Below are 19,346 nucleotides of genomic sequence, written 5' to 3' on the forward strand. Positions count from 1 at the left end.
GTCTTACTGCTGCTGGGGGGACACATCTTGCAGAAAGTTAGAGATCTCAAAATTGCTTCTTTTCTTAAATGTCCTTTGTATAACATATACACAACTATTAGGCAGTAATCAAAGTTAAGAAAATATTCATTTTAGCTATTTATGAATAGATAACACTCAAATATTCAGTTAATATTCTCTCAAGACTGCGTGTTTGGCTCAGAGTTGATGGACAGTAGCCTGGCAATATGAGCAAAGAGCATTCGCTTGCCATCGCATTTTGATTCAGGTGGTGCTAAATTTGGATTGGTGTGTGGGAAGACATGATGTCACCTTTTTCCAGCTGGACCCCACCCACTTTAACCTGGTGAAAAAAAGACCCGCACAGACAAAAACACAACTACTGAAACGTCTCATATAACTGTCAGAAAATATTGTGTTTGTGTAGAACCCCGTCGCTCATAAAAAAGCAGATTTAAGGTCAGTTTTAAAGGCTTTAAAAAAACTAAAATGTAAAATGAGTGTTTGTGTTTGCATGCACTCACACATCCCCCCACAGCAAAAATCTTGAAGTGGCAGACTTACAGGTTGTAAAGCCAATGTGTTATTGTATAGGCAGCTTAAGGCCAGCACAGCATACCAATGACTTGCCCTAATGATCCTGGGTTTGTTGACTATGAACTCCTGATTACAGTTCAGTGCAGCTTTAATCAGAGCTTCCTCCTCTCGCCAGCCGCAGGAACCACAAAAAAATTGGCTGATGATTTTCTCCAGTGGTCTCTCCCATCTCTGACCATGCTCCCATCCAAGACAAAATAATAGGCTTCCCTCAGCTCCTCGCTGCCCCTCCCTGAGTTTGCTGGTGCATAAAACATGGGGGCATTGTTGGCACTGCTGTGGTGCAGTTTATCAAATGCATTGTAGCTCTGAGATCAGCCGTGTGTAATGGTTTGAGGGCTTACAGTGGAACGGTGATGATTTTAGAACAAAGATGTTGTGGCGAGCCTAGCTTACGGCCGTTGCCAGCTGTGCCATGGTTACTGCAATAAACGCCTGGCAATGGATGCAGCAGAATGGATGATGGTGATGGGAGAACTGCTCTAGTTGTGCAGACAAAGTTTTTTTAAACTTTCTAAGGTCAAGCTCAATCACAGCTGCATGCTCCCTGTCACAGCAGAGTGCTTGTTTTTTCTCTCTCCTCCTTCCTTTTGTTTTTCTTCACTTCATTGCATTCCTCTAGAGTCTCATAGATCAGAGTTGTGATTTTATCCGTAGATTCTTATGCTGTTAGAAAGCATGACGCTCCACATCCAGTAGCCAGACACTTATATAACATATGCTTTGTTTGCATTAGTGTGGATTCATGTACACATACTGTGTGGCTTCACTCGGTCTTCTTGAAAGAATCTCTAAAGCATCTATGTCCATCAGGTATATGCCCTTTAGATTGGTTCACAGCAGGAGAGGACGTGGACGTCTATTCTTGTGCTCTGATAATATGAAATATGTGATCTTATGAGCCTTGAGTTATTATGCTGGGTTTATCCTGGGAGGAATCACAGGGAGACGTCCCAATGATCGTTTCTGGTAAAGGCTTCCTGGCATGCACCACTAATCTACCCACTCACTAAGGAAAAAGGAGAGGAAAATTGGACTCAATTGAGACCAGAGACATTGTTCAAAGAGTTTCTGAATTGGAAGCGGCTGCTGGCATTGGACACACAAATCTTTGACTCCATCCATGCCACTGTGTCAGTGCTGAGCTCCAGCATCAGCTCCAACTTGAGTCTAAGACATGTACCGGTTCAAAGAGTTGGGTGGAGTCATTTCTCTCTTGGATGGAGCCTGTACAACTCCGATGCCAGCTGCTGACAGTTGAGGGAGAAAAATTCAGTTTGCTTTATTGTGAAAGCTGTAGTTTTGAGTTGTCTGTGGGCTGTTTGATTCGTAGACTAAGTTTTCCTGGACTGAGCACAGACCTGAAATGAAGTCATGACTGTATTTCCCCAGCAAAACTAAAGTTGTGAAACTGTTTGGAGACTTGTTCCCTTTTTAGTCATTTAGTTGGTTTGAATATTGCAGTGCATGAGTATGCCTTTTGTGATCAGTAGGTGGTCAACATTAGGGGGGGGGACATGTTAGATACTAGACAGTGTTGTGGTTAAAACAATTTGTTTGTTGGGATTCCTGACAGTAAAAATGTCTGGGATGATTTATGTGCTGTGCAAACTTAGTCCAGGTGTACTGAGGGTTTATTGTGGACACGTGCCTGGTGTCAGTTTCACCAAGAGGCTCAGTGATGCTCTCATATGTCATAATTAAACTTACATATATTTACATTTGCACATACTGATATAACTGTGTGCTCCTGACCTTGGTTTCTGAAAAGAACAACTAAAAGTTATTGGCACATCTGCTGAGACCTTAGTTTATGAGCTTCTTGTATTCAGTTGGTATGTAGCGCCCTCTTGTGTCAAAGGCAAATATTACTCGCTTAAGTGAGACTTCTCCGTTTTGTTCCTGAATTGCCATATTTGTACAGTAAGTGTTTCGTATGGCTGAGTATATGCAATGTTTTCTTTCATTCAGTGATGGACAGACTTTATAAGCACCATGAATAACTGTGAGATTTGCACAGCATCTGGGACTTATCGAAGTACATGCCGGCTCTGCGTTTCCCATCAAGTCCACTCTACAGTTTGCGCCAAACATCTGTTGCCAAGCTATCTATCATCTATCAGCTAAGGGACCGAAGTACAGCCCTGCTTATGAATGGTAATCAAGATAAGAAATGTTGATATTGGTTGCTGTGATTGAGACTGATCAGCAGGAACAACCAGGAAGAGAGTTGGTGTTAGTCATGCAATAGAAACTTCATTTGAGAGCACAGGGCACCAAATGCAATCAAACAATGACAAAGTGTACTATTTATTCAGTACTTGAAACTAAAATAACTTCTCCAGGTTTCACTCAAATGCGAAGAAGTGTCACGAATGATCTGTGTTCTATACATGGTGTTTCTCCATCTGGAGCTCATTGAAGCTACTGGTAAATCGCTCCCATTTTGATCTTGACGGAGTATATCTTACATGACAGTATGTCAGTCTTTGTTTTATGCTCGGTTGTCATACAGTGCAGTCTCTTCAGATGTAGAGTTTCGTAAAAAAAAGAAAAAAGAAAAAGGATGCTACATGTGTTCAGCACCAAGACAGTGCTTGGTGGAGCAGTGATCCAGAAAGATTGGCAGTGAATTCCTGCCTCTGAGCTGAACATAGCCCTTTTTGTGTCTCTTTTATGGTCACATTGCCTCATGGTCTAAGCACTTGCACACTGTCTCCATAGATCCCACTGGGCTGCAAAGTTGGTTTCAGCTGTTGCAGAAAGTTTGGTTTTCATTTCATGCATTGTTGCCTTCCTTTTCCTCAACAGGAGTTTTCCCCTTCGGACTACAGAAATAACTCTGTGTCCAGCAGAACCCCGACCCCACCAGGACGCTACTCACCTCATAGCCCCATCGACCGGGATGTACCCATGTCCCCTCGTCGCAGGTAGAGACCACTTTTTACTTTGTAGTTGTGAATATATACGTGAATATAAAATGATAAAGATTAGAAACTAGTTCTTCAAATCTTGTAATAATCTAGTAGGAATTGGTTTCCACCTTTATCATCCAGTTAAATACAGCTGAAACATGGCTCTCAGCTTGAGAACAGAAAATTTACAGAGTGCAAAGGGTGGCTGGATCACACTGCTTAATTGTGCAAACAGACTAGTGTTTTAATAACACTGTGTCTTCATCAAAGCCAAATTCAGATGCATTAATGATGCTTCATGATTAAGCAGTAGCTCAGACAAAAGGTATGCATGAGGTTTAGAGTTGCATTGGAACCACAGAAGATTAATTTGGTCCTAAGGATTTTCTTTAGCATTTATGAGGTTATTTTTTGTGTCTAGTCCTGATTTTAATATGTTCACTTCCCATACATGTTCTTATAAATATTCATATATTACCCAGACTGAATGCAGCATTGGCTACCACCACAAAGAAATATTTAAAAAGAAGAAGCAAACACTTTAGACTCTGCTGAAGACACAGCAGTGTTGAAACGTTTGCCTGTTTGCACAATAACACACTTTGAATTAAGCAGCGTGCTTCAGCTAGCCTTTGTAATCTTGACGCTAATTCCTCCTCAGTGATTAAATGAACCAACAGAGCCTAAAACATGTATTTTTACAGTAGCAGATTGGTGTCCTGTCTAACTGTGGTGTGTACAATGTAAAGGCAGTCATTCAGTGCCACCTGTGGCCTTGTGGGAGCTACACCCACAGATACCAGCCTAAGAAAATCAAATCAGTCACTAGGGACCTCTTTTATAACAGTGTGTTAGCAGAAATGCATATGGAACAAACGTAACATGACAATGTGCGTACCTGTAAGGAAACTCTGACCCACCAGCATTTTGAAAATTTGGGAAATTGTTAACACAGATAATGAAGCAGTAACATTTACTTACCATTCATAATTAGATCTTATAATGAGCTCATATATTTCTCTTAATAACAAGGTAATGATGATGTATCCACAGTGTCAAAAAGGTTCAGGTTTGTGGTGGAATATTGTGTTTATGCTTGTAGTAAGACACTAATTATTTTCTAACAATCTCCCTCTTTAAAAGATACAGAACAACCAAAATAAACAACTATTCTCCTCCACCACAACATACTCACTAGGGCTGGATGCACTATGCATCTTGGAGCTGCACCATATTCTGTAAACAAAAGACACTGGACAGACAAAGAATAGCCCAGAGCTGTTTGCAGATGCATTTGGACTCGGTGATTGCAAATTTTAGTTTCAGCCTTTGGGAAACATCTTGTTGTGTCCCTCACCAGCACTGCAGTTTGCTTTTTCCTGCCTCGCCCTGGCTGATGAGGTGATGTAGCTGTAATTTGACTTTTCCCGGTGTGCAGGTGCTGCCCTCCGAATATTGTTTGGAATGTTTTTTTGTCCCAGCAGAAATGAACATTTTTCTTTTAGTCTCTGGTGTAATCCTTTGCGTCCATACTCTGTGCTGGAGAACTCTGTGGCTGTGTTTTCACAGTACAGGATGGTTGATTTTGGCCCCGGTTTCCCCCTGGATAAACTATGGCTAGCGATATGACGTGTCAGCAGCTGTAGTCATATCCAAACCCCCTGTATTCCCAAAAAAGACTGATTTTGCTTCTCCCCCTGATTGGCCCCCAGTCTGGAGCCCCCAGCCTGCACAGCAAGCCTCTCCCTGCTCCCCTCCAACCAATCACAGATCCAATGACACCCATTTACCCTCCCCTTTATGTCGCGTGGCCAATGAGTTTCAGCCCAGGGGCACACCTTTCAGTCAGACCCTTGTTTTTCTGTCTCGTCTGGTTTAGATAGCATTGTGTGTTTTGCATCTGCTTGTGTGCTATCATTGTTTGTTCTCTTGTATGTTCTGAGGTGCTATAGCAGTGATAGAAATAACAGGAGTGTTACTGGAGTTGTGCTGTCGTGCTTTGTTGCCTCTTTCTTTTCTCTCTGAGGTGAGTCTTGTCATTTTGAGTTTTGACATTTTGTCCAAGCGGTTTGCCTTTGGTTTACATGTTGTCCCACAAGGGAACCGGTTTCAGAAATGTGGTTGCAATTTGGCTTTGTGATCTTAGATGTGTTTTGGCTACATACATTTTGAATTCCTGTTATGACTAAGTTGTTATCTTTGCTCCCTGAGCCAAGTCTGGGTATGGAAAGCAGCAACACGTTTGTCTCAGTTGTAGAGGCTGCATAGATGTGAGAACATGCCATCCTCCCTGACCCTCACTTCTGTTATTTGTTTTCTTCCCGTTTGACCTCTACTTTCCATTTGTTTTAAGATTACATTTCAGAAGGGATGGTGAAATAAAAAGGGGAAACGGATCGCTGAGGGTGGAGCTGAGCATGTGGAAAACTTGGAGAGTGTGCTTTAGAGGTCTGTTTTCAATTTGAACCATGTTCATTGATGCAGAGGAAAGGATTTCAGCATTAGTTTGGTCACATATTTGCTGCCTTGTCTGTTTGCCGTGTCCTGTTGCAGCCATGTTCGTGTAGTGGGAAACAGACTCCCACAGCTGAAATAAGAACAATACATGTACAACAAACATACACAGGCATGAATAAAGCTTGTTTAAAAAAAAAAAGAAGTTCTTTCTGCAACACACTGACCATTTAAAGGCAGCACTTAAAATCCCTCCTCGTGTACAGTCCCCCAGTTTCAGGACAATTCAATTGAACAGTGATCCTAAACATAAAACTCAAGCAACCAGGGATTTTTTTTTTTCTGGCTGAACAGTAAAATGTTCTTGCCGGGCCAAATCTGTCACCTGACCTTAGTCCAACTCCAGTTTTACAGATTGAAGGCAAAGTCTGACACAAGCAAGCATTTGCTAATGATTTGCTAATAATAACAATTTGCTCTGTGTCTCATAATTGCTATAGACCAAACATGTGAAATGGTTTTAACAAATGTAATAATCTGTATAATCATTAAGTAAATAGGGGGCACTGCACTTTTTGCCCAAACTATGACTTAAACTCTGAAACTCATTGTCACAAGAATGGTTTTATTTCAGATCTAGTGTGGAGGAGTGCAGAGGAAACTTGTTTGTTGCAAATTGTGACTTCTCCCACCTACTTGTGGACTGTAATTTTGTCCTTGTACAACAGTATAACTGCATGCAAGGCCTCATAGGTTTTCATGTGTATGTTAAATCACAGCGCTGTTTAAGTTCAGAGCATTGCCTTGACTCTTCGCACCACAGGTGGCAGTTAAAGAGTTCATATTTGGTCATCTAGCTGTAGGTGACAACAGGCACGACAGTCAATCACATGAAGTTGACTCATTGGACCTGACAAGCTGGCAACAGGTTGAAGGCATCAAACCACACCTGGCCTGTCGGCGTGTACCTGGCCAACCGGTTCCTACTGACAGCAAACACTCACAGATTCCTCAAGACAAATACAGAGACACGGAAACAGAACTTTGTGTCTTTTTACTTCTTTTACCTCCTCGCTGCCTTTTCCTTCTTACCAGTACATCTGTCAGTCTGGATCACAAATGCACGTGTTTCTTCAGCGGGGCGGGGTGGGGGTGGCGGTGGGGGGGTCTGGTATTCAACCACACATCAGTGAAAGAAGCAGTAAAAACTAACCGCTTTTCCACCACACTAGGGGTAAAGAATTTGCTTGTAAAATGAGCCACTGTTCTTTGTGCTAATTTATCAATTAGCTGACAGTATCTACTCCCCTCAGGTTAAAGATTCCTCCTGCTCCTGTCCAGTGTGCTGACTGCACAGAGATAGCAACAAAATGCAAAGTTAGAAGAAGTTTCTTTTTGTTTCTCTTGCCTGTTTGTGGACTGTTAGTATGAAGTTTATGTCTGTTATTTTGTACCTGCCTTAGGTCAGGGCAGGGACTTTCTAATCCTTTGACATTAATTACATGGTTGCTTTCGGGATTTAATCATGGATTCTGTGCGTCAGGAAAGATTTCCCTCATACACTATATAAATTCAACTCCTAGCCTTACATCCTCTTTGTTTTTGCCTTGAAAATCCTGGTGAGAGTTTAAAATGTGACTGGACACTGTTTGTCCTCTTACCTGTGTTCTGCAGTCTAGTACAAATGTAATAACCTCTGATCTGTGTTGTCTCTCTATCCGGTTCCTCCTGCAGCAGTTCCAGTTCTGACTTTGCCATGCAGAAGTTCGACAAGGACTCAGAGGTATACAAGATGATCCAGGAGAATAAGGAGCTACGCACAGCACCTCGGCAGTCCAACACCTTTAAAATGCTGCAAGAGGTCCTGGAGGCTGATGAGAAAGGTGTGAAGCGCTATCCATTACAGACAGAAGTGCTCCATAGAAGAAAGAAAGAAGGAATCCATGTTTGTTCTACATGTCACAATAAAAGTGAATTTTGTTTCTGTGATGTAGAATAAATTATATAAACACTGAATGTGTTTAAGATAAGCATGTGTAGGAAATTACACTCAATGGAGGAACAAAAGCAATCAGACTGCATGGGTTTTATGAATTTGAACTGGTAGTTTGCTTCAGTAAGTTTTATCCCCTATCTTCAGGATTTACTATGTTAAATGCAAGATAATTTACATCCCCTCTTTCCCCTGTTTGCTAAATGCGTCTCCATCTTGAAACCATCCCTGTCAGATGTGCGTCATGCAGAACAAGGGAGTGTGAGTTAGTGGCTTACATATGGTCATCACCTGGGCTGGATGAAGAGAACAGCCCTCCAGCGTGCAGTTCAGATTGTGAACATCATATCATGGAATGCGCGTGTCCTCCTTTTACCCCTATGCTTTGATAAACGGTGGTGAAAATAAATCCAGATAGTGATAACATTCCTTTATGACGTGATAATGACCAATGTTTGAAGGCCCATTTCTAAAAGCGTGTGCTGTGAGCGATGAGTTAGTGATGACTGGTGGGAAACACAAACAAGCTCCACTGTCAGGGCAGCGAAGAGGAACAGAGTGTTGATGCAATGAACAGCGAGACACAAGCGTGTCAGAACATCCTTATGAGCAGCTCTGTTCATGTGTGTGTGTGTGTTTGTCTACAGAGGCTGCTCTGCGGTTTCCAGGGAAACTTTCGCCCAATGTCCCCAAACCAAACACAGCAGTTGGAGGAGTCAGCAAATACCACACCTGTGAGAAGTGTGGTACCAACATTGTGTAAGTCAATGGTCACTGTACTGACAGTGCTAATTTATAAAAAAATATTTGTGTATGATGAATTATGAACCTAAGCTTAGATATTTTCAGAATCTCTAACAAGCAATGTTGCACTTAAAGAGAATCAACAAATAAACTACGGCATTTATCTGTGCCGACCTTTGCAGCTCTTGAGTTGATTTGCATTGGAAATGAGGGAAATCAGATCGACTAGTGCGTTTGTCTGGTGTCTGACTGCACTCGTCTCTCCGCAGCACGCAGGCCGTACGAATCACAGACGACCGCTTCCGCCACCCAGAGTGCTACACTTGCACAGATTGCGGTCTTAACCTCAGGATGAGAGGTCACTTTTGGGTTGGAGATGTGATGTACTGTGAGAAGCACGCCAAAGAGAGGTACCAGGGCCCAGGCAGCTCCCCTCGAACCACCGTGTCCCCTCGCCAATGAGTCGTCCACTCCACACCTGCCCCACTCTGGACAGAGAGTGCTGCTTGTCTGCCTGAAACTCCACCTCATCTGACTCACTTATAGACCTTGGGTTGATGCACAGAGGTGGACATTGATCAACGACATGGCAGAGGATTTTCTTTTCTCATCACATTTATTCATACTTGCAATATTATGATACACTTTCTTGCCTTTCTTGTAACTATATGAGAATTTGGGCTTTGTTTTTTTCATATGGCCCAGCCTCGACGGTCTCTTTAGGTTATTCTTAGCTCTAATGATTTACAGCTGCCATGGACTCAAGCCACATCACATTGTACAAAGGCCAGATTTACATAACACCAACGCTTTAGACAAACTCAACAGGATTGACTCTGAGGATCAGGATCATCATTTGAATCTACGGCTGGCACAAAGGGACCAAAACCTAATTCACACTGCATGCCATTTTAACAATGTACTGTACGCAGACAGTGCTGTGTGGGTGGGTATGGGTGCATGCTTTCACATGCAGAAGTGTGGTGGCTTCTGCATGCCTGTGTGTGTGTGTGTGTGTGTGTGACTGTGTGTGTGCATGAGCGATAGAAGGGAAGGGGGTCCAAGTTGTTGCAGACACAAAGGAGTTTGTGAATTTTCGCGCTAGAGTCAGGCCAAAAGCCCTTAAGTTTTTCTGTATTTCTTTTGTAAGCTGAATTTATGAGTAGAAATAATGAAAAAAAAAAGAAACATTTGCTGAATTGTTTGGCTGTTTTGTTGATTTTGAGGGACTAAAGATTCATTCAGTATACAAATACTTTTGATGTTATTGTGATTGAACTGTATTCTATGATAAAGATCATTTAAAATGCATAATGTATGCACAGGACATTTAGTGTGAAAAGAATTGATGATACTACACTTGTCCAGTTACAGCAGTACTCAGAGATACACTATAATGTTCACATTTCATGTGGCACTTAATAAAATCGCACAACCTGAAGCTTCTTCGGTGATGATGATTCTGATGGAATAGTAAGTGTTTAGAGTGTACATTTTTCCTTCTTCATTATGATTTCAGGGCTGCAAGGTGGATCGGTGGTTAGCACTGTTGCCTCACAGCAAGAAGGTCGCCGGTTCGTGTCCCGTGAGGACACCGGGATCTTTCTGCATGGAGTTTGCATGTTCTCCCCATGCAGCGTGGGTTCTCTCCGGGTTCTCCGGCTTCCTCCCACACAGTCCAAAAACATGTAGAGGTTAATTGGTGATTCTAAATTGTCCGTAGGTGTGAATGTGAGTGTGCTTGGTTGTCTGTCTCTAAGTGTAGCCCTGTGATAGACTGGTGACCTGTCCAGGGTGTCCCCTGCCTTCACCCTAAGTCAGCTGGGATAGACTCCAGCTCCCCCCGCGACCCTAGTGAGGATTAAACGGTGTATAGATGATGGACGGATGGATGGATGGATGGATTATGATTTCATTACTTTTAGCAACAGTTCAAGTATTTCTGCAAACTTCAACTCATACAAGTACATTTTGCATTACTGGGACCAGTGAGGGTTCGTATAGGAGTTGTTTTTGTCTCTTTGGCATTCAGGAATGGTCTTTTTTTTAACTTGTAAAAAAGCAACACACAGTAATACCTAGTTAAAATAAATACTTGTTAATAATGATGCTGTAAAAAGTAAAATTACAAGGTTTTGTCTTTAACTTCAGCGGAGCTTTATTTCAGGGCTGACATTTTGTGTGTTGGCTGTGAAACAGATGTAGTCAATTACATTAATGATGCAGTCGTTCCATGTGGCATTTTTAATTACACCTCTGCTTTTCCTGCTATAACTTGACAAAATATCTAAAGCGGAAAAAAAAATCCCCAAGTTAAATCTAAAAATCTAAATGGGCGTAAACCGGGATTTAACATCAGAAGTCTGTATTTGGGTTAAAAATAAGTGAGCAGTTGAATCTTTATTGGTAATGTTAGGACACATTTAACAAACCCAACATGGAAAAACAACATTTTATTGCTGCTGCCCTACTGGTACTTGTTTTGGCAACACTACTGCAGAGATAACTGATGACCTCAGTTTGACCACATGTTTACAGGCAGCACAAACACTGAGACGCTTGGCATATAAAACAAAGTGCACAGATTTCTCTGAGCAGGACCTGCTCAGAAAGTTGTCAGGCTGCTTCCGTTCATGAGCCAACTTGTCATTCAGACCACACATTTGAATAAAAATAATTACTGGGATAGGTTTATAGCACTAAAATGAAAAAGAGAAGACACATCCCTGCTGCACCCATAACATACCCATGATTTAAGCCTGTATTGTTTTTCATGCTTGTCAGAGCTGGTATTAACTACATCCCTGAAAGAAAGATTATTTAAAGCAACAGTCATGTAATTCACTTTGCCAACCAGAGGAGGGCAGCATTACTGCACTTTTAAAGGGTTTCCCAACTTTGAACCAGAGAAAAAGTGGAACTGCGACAGCAAAATTTAACTTACACCTGCATGAAGACACATTTTTACAGCATCTTTGCACACAAATATGATTAAAGTTCAGACATCAAAGCTCATTTAATTACTACTGAGAAGAATAGGTTATAGTACTGAGTGCCACTTTTTATATGGATGACAAAATATTAGGTATGTGTTACATATATAAGACAATGTTTCACAAAAATCAACCGTTTTTTTTTTTTGCAACAGTCTCACATGTTAAATGCCAAACCACTGAAATGAGCACTACCACCAATAATAACCCTTCATGCTCAACAAAGATATTTAATGTTGGAAGTATATCACCACATTATCATTTGAAAACCTCATAAAAATGTAGGAGCAGCCACCGTAAACTGCTGATTAAAACCATTCAGCCAGGAAATGCCCAGAACAGCAGGAGTGACAGGAGCTCGGAGAAGTTGGGCTTTCTGTGTGCTGCTCAACTTGCCACTAGGTGTCATGGACTCCCTAGGAAACACAGACGAGGGCCTTACGGAGGGCCTGATGTTTGCTTCCCAGCTGGAAGTTTTCTTTTGTTTATCCACTGGCAGAAACACAATCCTTGAGCTTTGCCTCAGTCTCAGCAGTCACTTTGTCTGGTCCTGTGATTGCGCTGAAAACCCCTGTGTTTTTAGATATTTCTGCTCCAGCGTGTGATTTGGAGGCCGTACCCTTGGGGAACCATTCAAACATCTCATATCGTCTGTTATATATCCCGAAAGCTTGCGTAACTTCCACCCTAATCCACACTCAGACGCTATTTCAGCTCTGCTTCTTCAGCCTCCGAGCTTCTCTGCTTTCCACCTTTTCCTTCCCGATGTTCTTCTCTTTCCCAATACCCCACCTGGAATGGAGTCCAGATGTGGAACAGGGAGAAGGAGAGATTGCTTGCTTAGCTATAAGGAGTGAGGGGGCTGAGGAGTGCATTGAGAGAAAATGTTGGAACGACATTAAAGTTTGTCTGGATGCCATTAAGTACAATTTGATGTAATGTGCAGTTTGGGACGTGACATTTAAAATGGAAACTGTGCTCTCCAGATGAGAGAGATTTGGGCTTTGTGGAGTTGGAGGGGGGTGTTGTACTTGAAGCCTTATTTAACAGCTTGGATAAACAGCCCTCTGTTTCATTGCTGAGCAGGCGCCCATCTACTCCTTGTGCTTTCTTCCAATAATCATACTGGCTTTCTGAGCGCGCTCCAGTGTACAGTATCATATACAGGAATAACAAACCAGGGGTCCACTGTGTGGGTCAGAGCACAGTGCACCATTATACTGCCAGGCTGCTTGCATGACTGAGGTGCCTGCAGTTTGGATATGTCAGTGAATACATGTCAAGCCCAATTGCATGAAATCCCTTTTCAAAAGCTTTCCCGGTTCACCTTCTCATATTTAGAAATGCTCTCCAGATTTGAATCTCCACGGTCTCCATCCTCCCGGGCCTCTCGTATATCAAAAAGTATTTTTAAAACAGAAATCTGTTACTGTATTTTGGGAACTTTCCACACACACAGCCAAAAACGTGAACAGGAGGGCCTTGAGGAAGGATTCTTTCAGATGGGGAAAATGTCGTATTTCAAAAATATTATTCTTTCAACAAAAGATTTGAGTTTGTGGAATATATGGTTTTCCTCTCAAAGCTAAATCAAAGCGTTTGGCTGCGCAAGATGATCTGTTAACTCATAAATTGTCTCTACTCAGACAACGTAAGCAACATATGGCATGCAAAGAACAACACTTTCAATCTCAGTTAACTTGACAGGTTAGTTTGGCTTGTTAGAAGTGTGAAAACAAATCTGTATTAAAAGCAAATATCAGTTTCACTGCACCTATTGTAATCATTTCTCGTGTAGTCATCAACGTGCAAGAAGCAACTTTCATAATGGTGCAAGATGACACAATGGATAGTGTTGGATTTTTAACTGTTATTACTTATTACCTATATTTATCTATCATTTGTGTGTTCATGTACTAATCAGGAGTTTTGCTCTTAATTTCAAAGTATTCTGTACAACGCCAATGACAAAGGATAAAGGCTTTCTATTTCTATTTCTGTGGCCATCACTGCATAAAGCCTGGATTAAATTACCACTGCAGTGTTTCATGGGTAACTTGCTGTTGTCAAAGTGTTTCCACTACATCAACCCTTAAGGGAACAAAGAAATATATCATTAACCGCTACTATAAAGTTATCATCTAAGATATGACATTCGGTCTCTGTACAGTTTCAAGTTCCAACTCCACATGACTCTCTTTGCAGCAGCACTATAGAATTTGCTGAAGTGTATCTATAAAAGTCTTTGCTTCCTTTTGCTTCCCGCTGATTGAATGAGAAGTCTTTGATCTGCTGAAACACACAATACACAAGAGACTTTCAAGCATTCATTCATAACTTTAGTTTGCGCTCCCACTGCAGGCAAGACCTTCCTGTCTTCTACAACTCTGGATGAAAGCAGCTAATTCAAATCAAAAAAATCAGCCAAACATCAGCAGCCTGGCATGTGAACTGTGTTGGACCTTTATTTTGAAGCAAATGTGCTCCTCTTTTCCATCATCACTACTGTTTTTCTTCTTCTTTCTTTCACGTGTTTTCTCTTTATAACATTGCAGCTTGGATTCATTTTTGTAATTACAGAAAGACAGAAAAACTTAATAAGAGTTAATAATTGATTATTGATGACCACTTTCCCCTCCAATACAAATGTGAATTAGCTGTTTTAAAGGAGGAGCTGTAGATTATATAGATTCCCATTCCTTTTATTTACAGATGTGTCTTGTGTTTTGGGCTGCATCATTTAGATAAACTTAAATACTAAAGCTGCAGTGTGTTGTGATTTCTGCTGACGGTGTGGGCAGTAGCTCCAGGTGGGTTTAGTCCTGGTCACATGTGAATCCTCCCCTCTGTGAGGCTCTGAGGCTGAGCTGGATGCGCTAGGACCGCGGGGACCAGAGCGCAGACGCAGACGGAATGGGCGCACTTGGGGTAGTAACTAAGTGAGTTTGAGTGTGACAGAGGCAAGCAGGCAAAACCGCTAGATTTTGGGAATTATACAAGAGTCGATCCAGACTAGCTCACTTCTTGTCCGAACTAATAGTTTTTTTCCCACCTTTTCTAAATTTAATTCAAGTTGCGCACGAGAGTACCGGAGCGACATGGATCGGAGCAAACTCTGAGGAAAACTTTCAAGAGCAGCGAAACAACTGGCAAAAGTTAGAGAACATACTTTTTTCTTTACGTCTTCTGTTAAATGACAGTGTGGCTCTGGCTGTGAGCGCTCAGTCGTGGAGCTCATCAACCTCTGGATTAACTTTCTGAGGGCGAGATAACGGTAATCTGGACACTCCCAAGCCTGAAGGAGATGTGAATCTGTTGAGGTAATTAATTCAACTTCCAAGTTTTTAAAACAGAGTTTTGCGCCTGTTTTCAGCTGTTATAAACGTTTGGATGGACACACGTCTCTTGGATTTATCAACCATTTGGACCAAAGAGAGCCGTGCGCCCTGGGCTGCCATGACATAACGGGACACTTGGAAAATTAACGGTGCTGAATATTTCTGGAATGACCGGATGATGTGTGTTCGCTGTTGAGCCGAGGACTTCAACTTTTACCATTCATTCAAGGCCTGAAAGATCATTTTGTTTCCTCTCGCCCTCCTTACGCCCCCTCTGAGCGCTTCATGGTGGAGATATGGGATGACTGGAGGCGGGGGTGCAGCTGAGGTGAGATCCAGCCGAAGGACAATGTTTGCGCCCGGCGTTGGCATCCCTCTGCTGCCGGGGCGTTTGGTACTGATGCTGCTCCTGCTGTGCGCCACCGAGCCGAGGCTCTCCCAGGCTTGTCCCGGGCTGCTCACCTCCACCAGCGGCTGCAGTTGCACGGACGAGCGCTCCAAAGCGCACGGCGTCCAGGCTGTGGGGAGAAGGGTCACCTGCAGCAAGAAGGAGCTGACTGAACTTCCAGATGCCGGTTTGCTCCCCAACAGGACCGTCACTCTGTGAGTTGGAACAGTTTAAAGTTTACTGAACTGATGCATGGTTGCTAGGATCATACCACTGTGGCCTACTGGAGGTTGTGCCATTGTGGTGCTATTGATGTTCTCCAGAGTCTCTGGTATTCCTTGAAACATTCTCAGCCTTTTTCCATAGTTCCATTAAGTAAGAGCTACAGTGTTCCCATGTTATTGAATTGGGAGAATCAGTTTTAGTTGTGTAACTGGCATAATCACAAAATGAATGGCCTCTTAGAGTTCAGTATCCTGATCAGGCCCACACACTCGTGACCCCGTGACCTCGGTTTTAACTGTATTGAGGACTCGCTGCAGTAATAAGGCTTGTTAGGTCAGAAGTTTACATCTTGATCTACTTTAACTCTGTCGTGGAGGGCTGAGCATCGCCTCTCTGTAAAGCATTAAGACTGCAGCCATCATCTGGCCCTGCCTCTCTGACACAACTCTGTCACTTTAAATTTGACTCAGCCAGGCGCCCCGTGTTTCGGCTCACTCCTTCTCCCTCCACCGCCACCACCCTGTGCACATGGTCCAGCTGACTCGGCCTTGCAAAAGTAGAATAAACAGAAACACATTTTATATAAGACACTTTGCTTTACTGGTGGGCTGGCTCCTACTTTAAATGCTGCAACACCCAGTCTCAACCATCGCCTTCTGGTGAGATAAAAAAACCATCTGGTGACGGCTGGACGGCACACATTCTAGGCCAGTTTAGTTTGATATTTTTAATTATGAAGCAGTTATTTGTGTGGTCTGTTTGGACCAAACTTGAAAGGGCCACATCACGGGCCAAAACACACTATCGTTGATGATAGATGACCCACCATTCTATTAGTGACACGCTTTTTGGGTGGTGTTTCTGTTTTGCTGTATTGCAGCACTTTCTTCACAGCTGCTTAGACTTTTCTGAAGACATTGCTTGTTCTCACACTATGTTTCTGTCTTTGTACGCCGACCCAGTGGGAGAAATGCTCGCTGCACATGGGCACAGTGAAAAAAACATGTTCAACTGCCCCACTGCAGCAAGCCTATGAGGTAAAGTAAGGGGATTTATGCCCCAGGAGAGCTACAAGCCAGCCAGCAGTCCATTTATAGGGCCTTATGTTTCTTGCTTAATAAAGGCAGGATAAACATCTGGGGAACACATTGCTGAAAACTAGAGGAAAAAAAAAAATGGCTTGGGTGGCAGTGATCGAGGTGATTGAAGATAATCTTCTATCCCCACACCTACTAATTTTGGTTGAGTTGTTTTTTATGCAGATGTTTTGCATTCTGTGACACTTTCGTGAGGCTCTGAACAAGGAGCGAACAATTCCAACTCTCGATCCGCCATTTTCTTTACCTTTCCCGGGGACTTTTTGGAGTCTGGAAAGTTTGTTTTCCTGACGATTCGGTAAGTTCTTCAAGCGCCTGCGTTCCCATCATTGCACATGACATTAGCTCCAGATGTGGAATGTGAGAAGTTGTGTTGATATTCGTGTTATTCCTGACATTCCTCAGTCTGCTCTGAGCCTGCAGACAGTATCCCAGGTGCAGGCAGGGGAGCTTTCTCCAAACCCTGCACCACCTCGGTCCCAGCCCGCGATCGGAGGGTCTGAGAGCCGCTGCCCTCTCCTCTCCTGGGGCAGCCTGGAGGAATGCTCTCCTCCATGCTGAGCAGGCAGAGGCTGGAGGACTCCAGGACCAGGGCTTCCGGGGCCGGCTGCTACGTGTAATGCACAACAGCTGGCCCCTGTGAACATTCCAGCTGAGGCCCCTCAACCTCATGGGAAATCCCAACAGGGATTTGTTTATTAAAACTATTAGTTGGCTGTTTGTTGTTCCTGCCAGCCATAAAGGAGCAAACAGTTGCCCCAATATTATCACCTCCTCCTTTGGCTCTCCACTGTACTTTGATTACATTGCTGTGTGTCAGATTGTGTACTGCAGCATTTCTATAAACACACACTTACCACCAGTTTAATGATGCATAATTCTGCTCTCTGCCATTAGCTCCAGTCGTCTGTCCCACTTTCCCTCTTTTTTCTTTATCTCCAGCTCCCCGTTTCTCTCCTCTTCCCACCCCCTTCTATCATGAGTTCATCCACATGCAGTAACTCTCAACCTAAATATTTAGTCGTCTTGGTAGGAAACTGCCATGTCCAAACTCCTTCCAGATGTGAGCCTGCGCAGGCTTGTGTTTAGGCCTAATTATGCACGGCTGCAAAGGAGCCGGATCGCTGGGAGAGGAAGAGGAGCGGAAGGGTAGAGAGGAGGGAAAACAGATAAGAGTGTGAAAGTGAAAAGTGCCGTTGTTGAGGTAGAAAGTAGGAGTGAATGACGGAAACTGAAAAGAGGCTGCAGTGGAGGAGAAAGTTGAACGCGAGGAGCAGAAGAAGTGGGAAGAGGGGAACAAAGAAATAGAGCTGAGCAAGAAGGAGGATGGAGGAGAGAGGGGAGAAGCTTGGCAGGCGGTTCAGAGGGATGTGCCCCTGGAGACTGAAAACTCCCCAGCCCCTGACTAACAGATCCTCGACACTGGGATGAGAGGGAGGAGGAGGCAGGGTTCCTCAATGCGGCTGCATAGCTTCACTTCCAATGTTTTGCTCCATGTCTCTATTATTATTAGTCTTTTGAAGAGTGAGAAGGAAGGACATTTGTTATTTTGGGGATGAAAAAAAAAAAAGAAATCTGCGCCTGGAGATGGATACATATCATACACATTCAGACGATAGCCCACAAACACACAGAGCAATAGCTCCCTTCTCAGTGCCGCGTGGTGGCAGCTGTGTTTGTTTTAATGTTTTAATGGAGAACAGACAAATGAAGAGAACGTACAGTGGCAGTTTATGTGTGAATGTGCTGGTGCTCCAGAGCTTGTGGTTTTTTTTCGCCCAAGTCAGAACCTTCCTCGGCGTATTTTGCTGTCGTCGTTGTCAGTGACTGATGGCTGTGGCTCACTGGGTCCCAGTATGAATGAGCGGGCACAGATGCTCAGGGTGGGGGGTCAGTATGCCCATCCTTGGCCCGATGCCCCCTCACCCAAGGCAGCTGCAGTTGCTCCCTGCATGTTTGAACCTGAGCCCAGTATGTCAGTGGTGCTGGTCTGTAGTCAGGGGTTTAGGATAAAAATATTCCAGCAAGGGCAACAATATTTTTATCAGTGAGGGTCACGGTTGTAAATGAACAGCTGTAACAGTTTATAGCTGCTGGGGAGGTTGATCCTGAACAATGGCCTGATCACAATTTTAAATTAGGCCTTTAAAAGGATGCGTCCGCCCAGTGTATATGTTTGTAGTGCTAAACCAGTGATAAATTCCAATGCTGGATAGCGGAGCCATGGGGTAAAGGTGACTAATCTCAATTTCACCAATTTATTCCAGCCATGTCCAAAAAAATATTAAAACATGTTTATGTCTCTAATGGTCTTTATTAAAGCCACAAGACTGAATCTGTGATGGAGGCTGCTAGGCTAAAAGGTTTCTTTTGAAATTGCCGGGTTTAGCAATAAAACATAGTGCCGTAGTGCGAATTGTTTCTTAAAACAATAGTTAAAATGTTTTTTTGCTTCACTCTTATGGCTGTATGTGGTATAAAGCTAAGCTAGTGGACGATTAGCTTAGCATACAGACTGGAAACAGAAAGAAACAGTTAGCCCAACTCTGTCCAAAGCTAACATCAACCTAAAAACACCAATAAATCTCAATAGCTAACACAT

General features: G+C 43.1%; 2 protein-coding genes across 3 annotated transcripts in view; both read left to right on the top strand.

Annotated features, from left to right (window-relative positions):
• The window catches only part of pdlim2 (PDZ and LIM domain 2 (mystique)), a 37,593-nt gene extending 27,445 nt beyond the window's left edge, over positions 1 to 10,148 (top strand). Inside the window, exons 7-10 of the mRNA XM_008282306.1 lie at positions 3,409 to 3,527; positions 7,701 to 7,849; positions 8,607 to 8,718; positions 8,973 to 10,148. Coding sequence (XP_008280528.1) covers positions 3,409 to 3,527; positions 7,701 to 7,849; positions 8,607 to 8,718; positions 8,973 to 9,165 — 573 coding nt within the window. The 3' untranslated portion in view covers positions 9,166 to 10,148. The remainder of the gene's footprint in view (positions 1 to 3,408; positions 3,528 to 7,700; positions 7,850 to 8,606; positions 8,719 to 8,972) is intronic.
• A 4,494-nt stretch (positions 10,149 to 14,642) lies between these two features.
• Positions 14,643 to 19,346, top strand: part of adgra2 (adhesion G protein-coupled receptor A2) — a 40,106-nt gene continuing 35,402 nt past the window's right edge. For both annotated transcript variants that reach the window (XM_008282307.1, XM_008282308.1), the window contains exon 1: positions 14,643 to 15,637. In XM_008282307.1, coding sequence (XP_008280529.1) covers positions 15,336 to 15,637 — 302 coding nt within the window. In that variant the 5' untranslated portion in view covers positions 14,643 to 15,335. The remainder of the gene's footprint in view (positions 15,638 to 19,346) is intronic.

Source organism: Stegastes partitus, unplaced genomic scaffold (assembly GCF_000690725.1).
Source record: "Stegastes partitus isolate 25-593 unplaced genomic scaffold, Stegastes_partitus-1.0.2 Scaffold266, whole genome shotgun sequence".
In the NCBI taxonomy this organism is placed as follows: Eukaryota; Metazoa; Chordata; class Actinopteri; family Pomacentridae; genus Stegastes; species Stegastes partitus.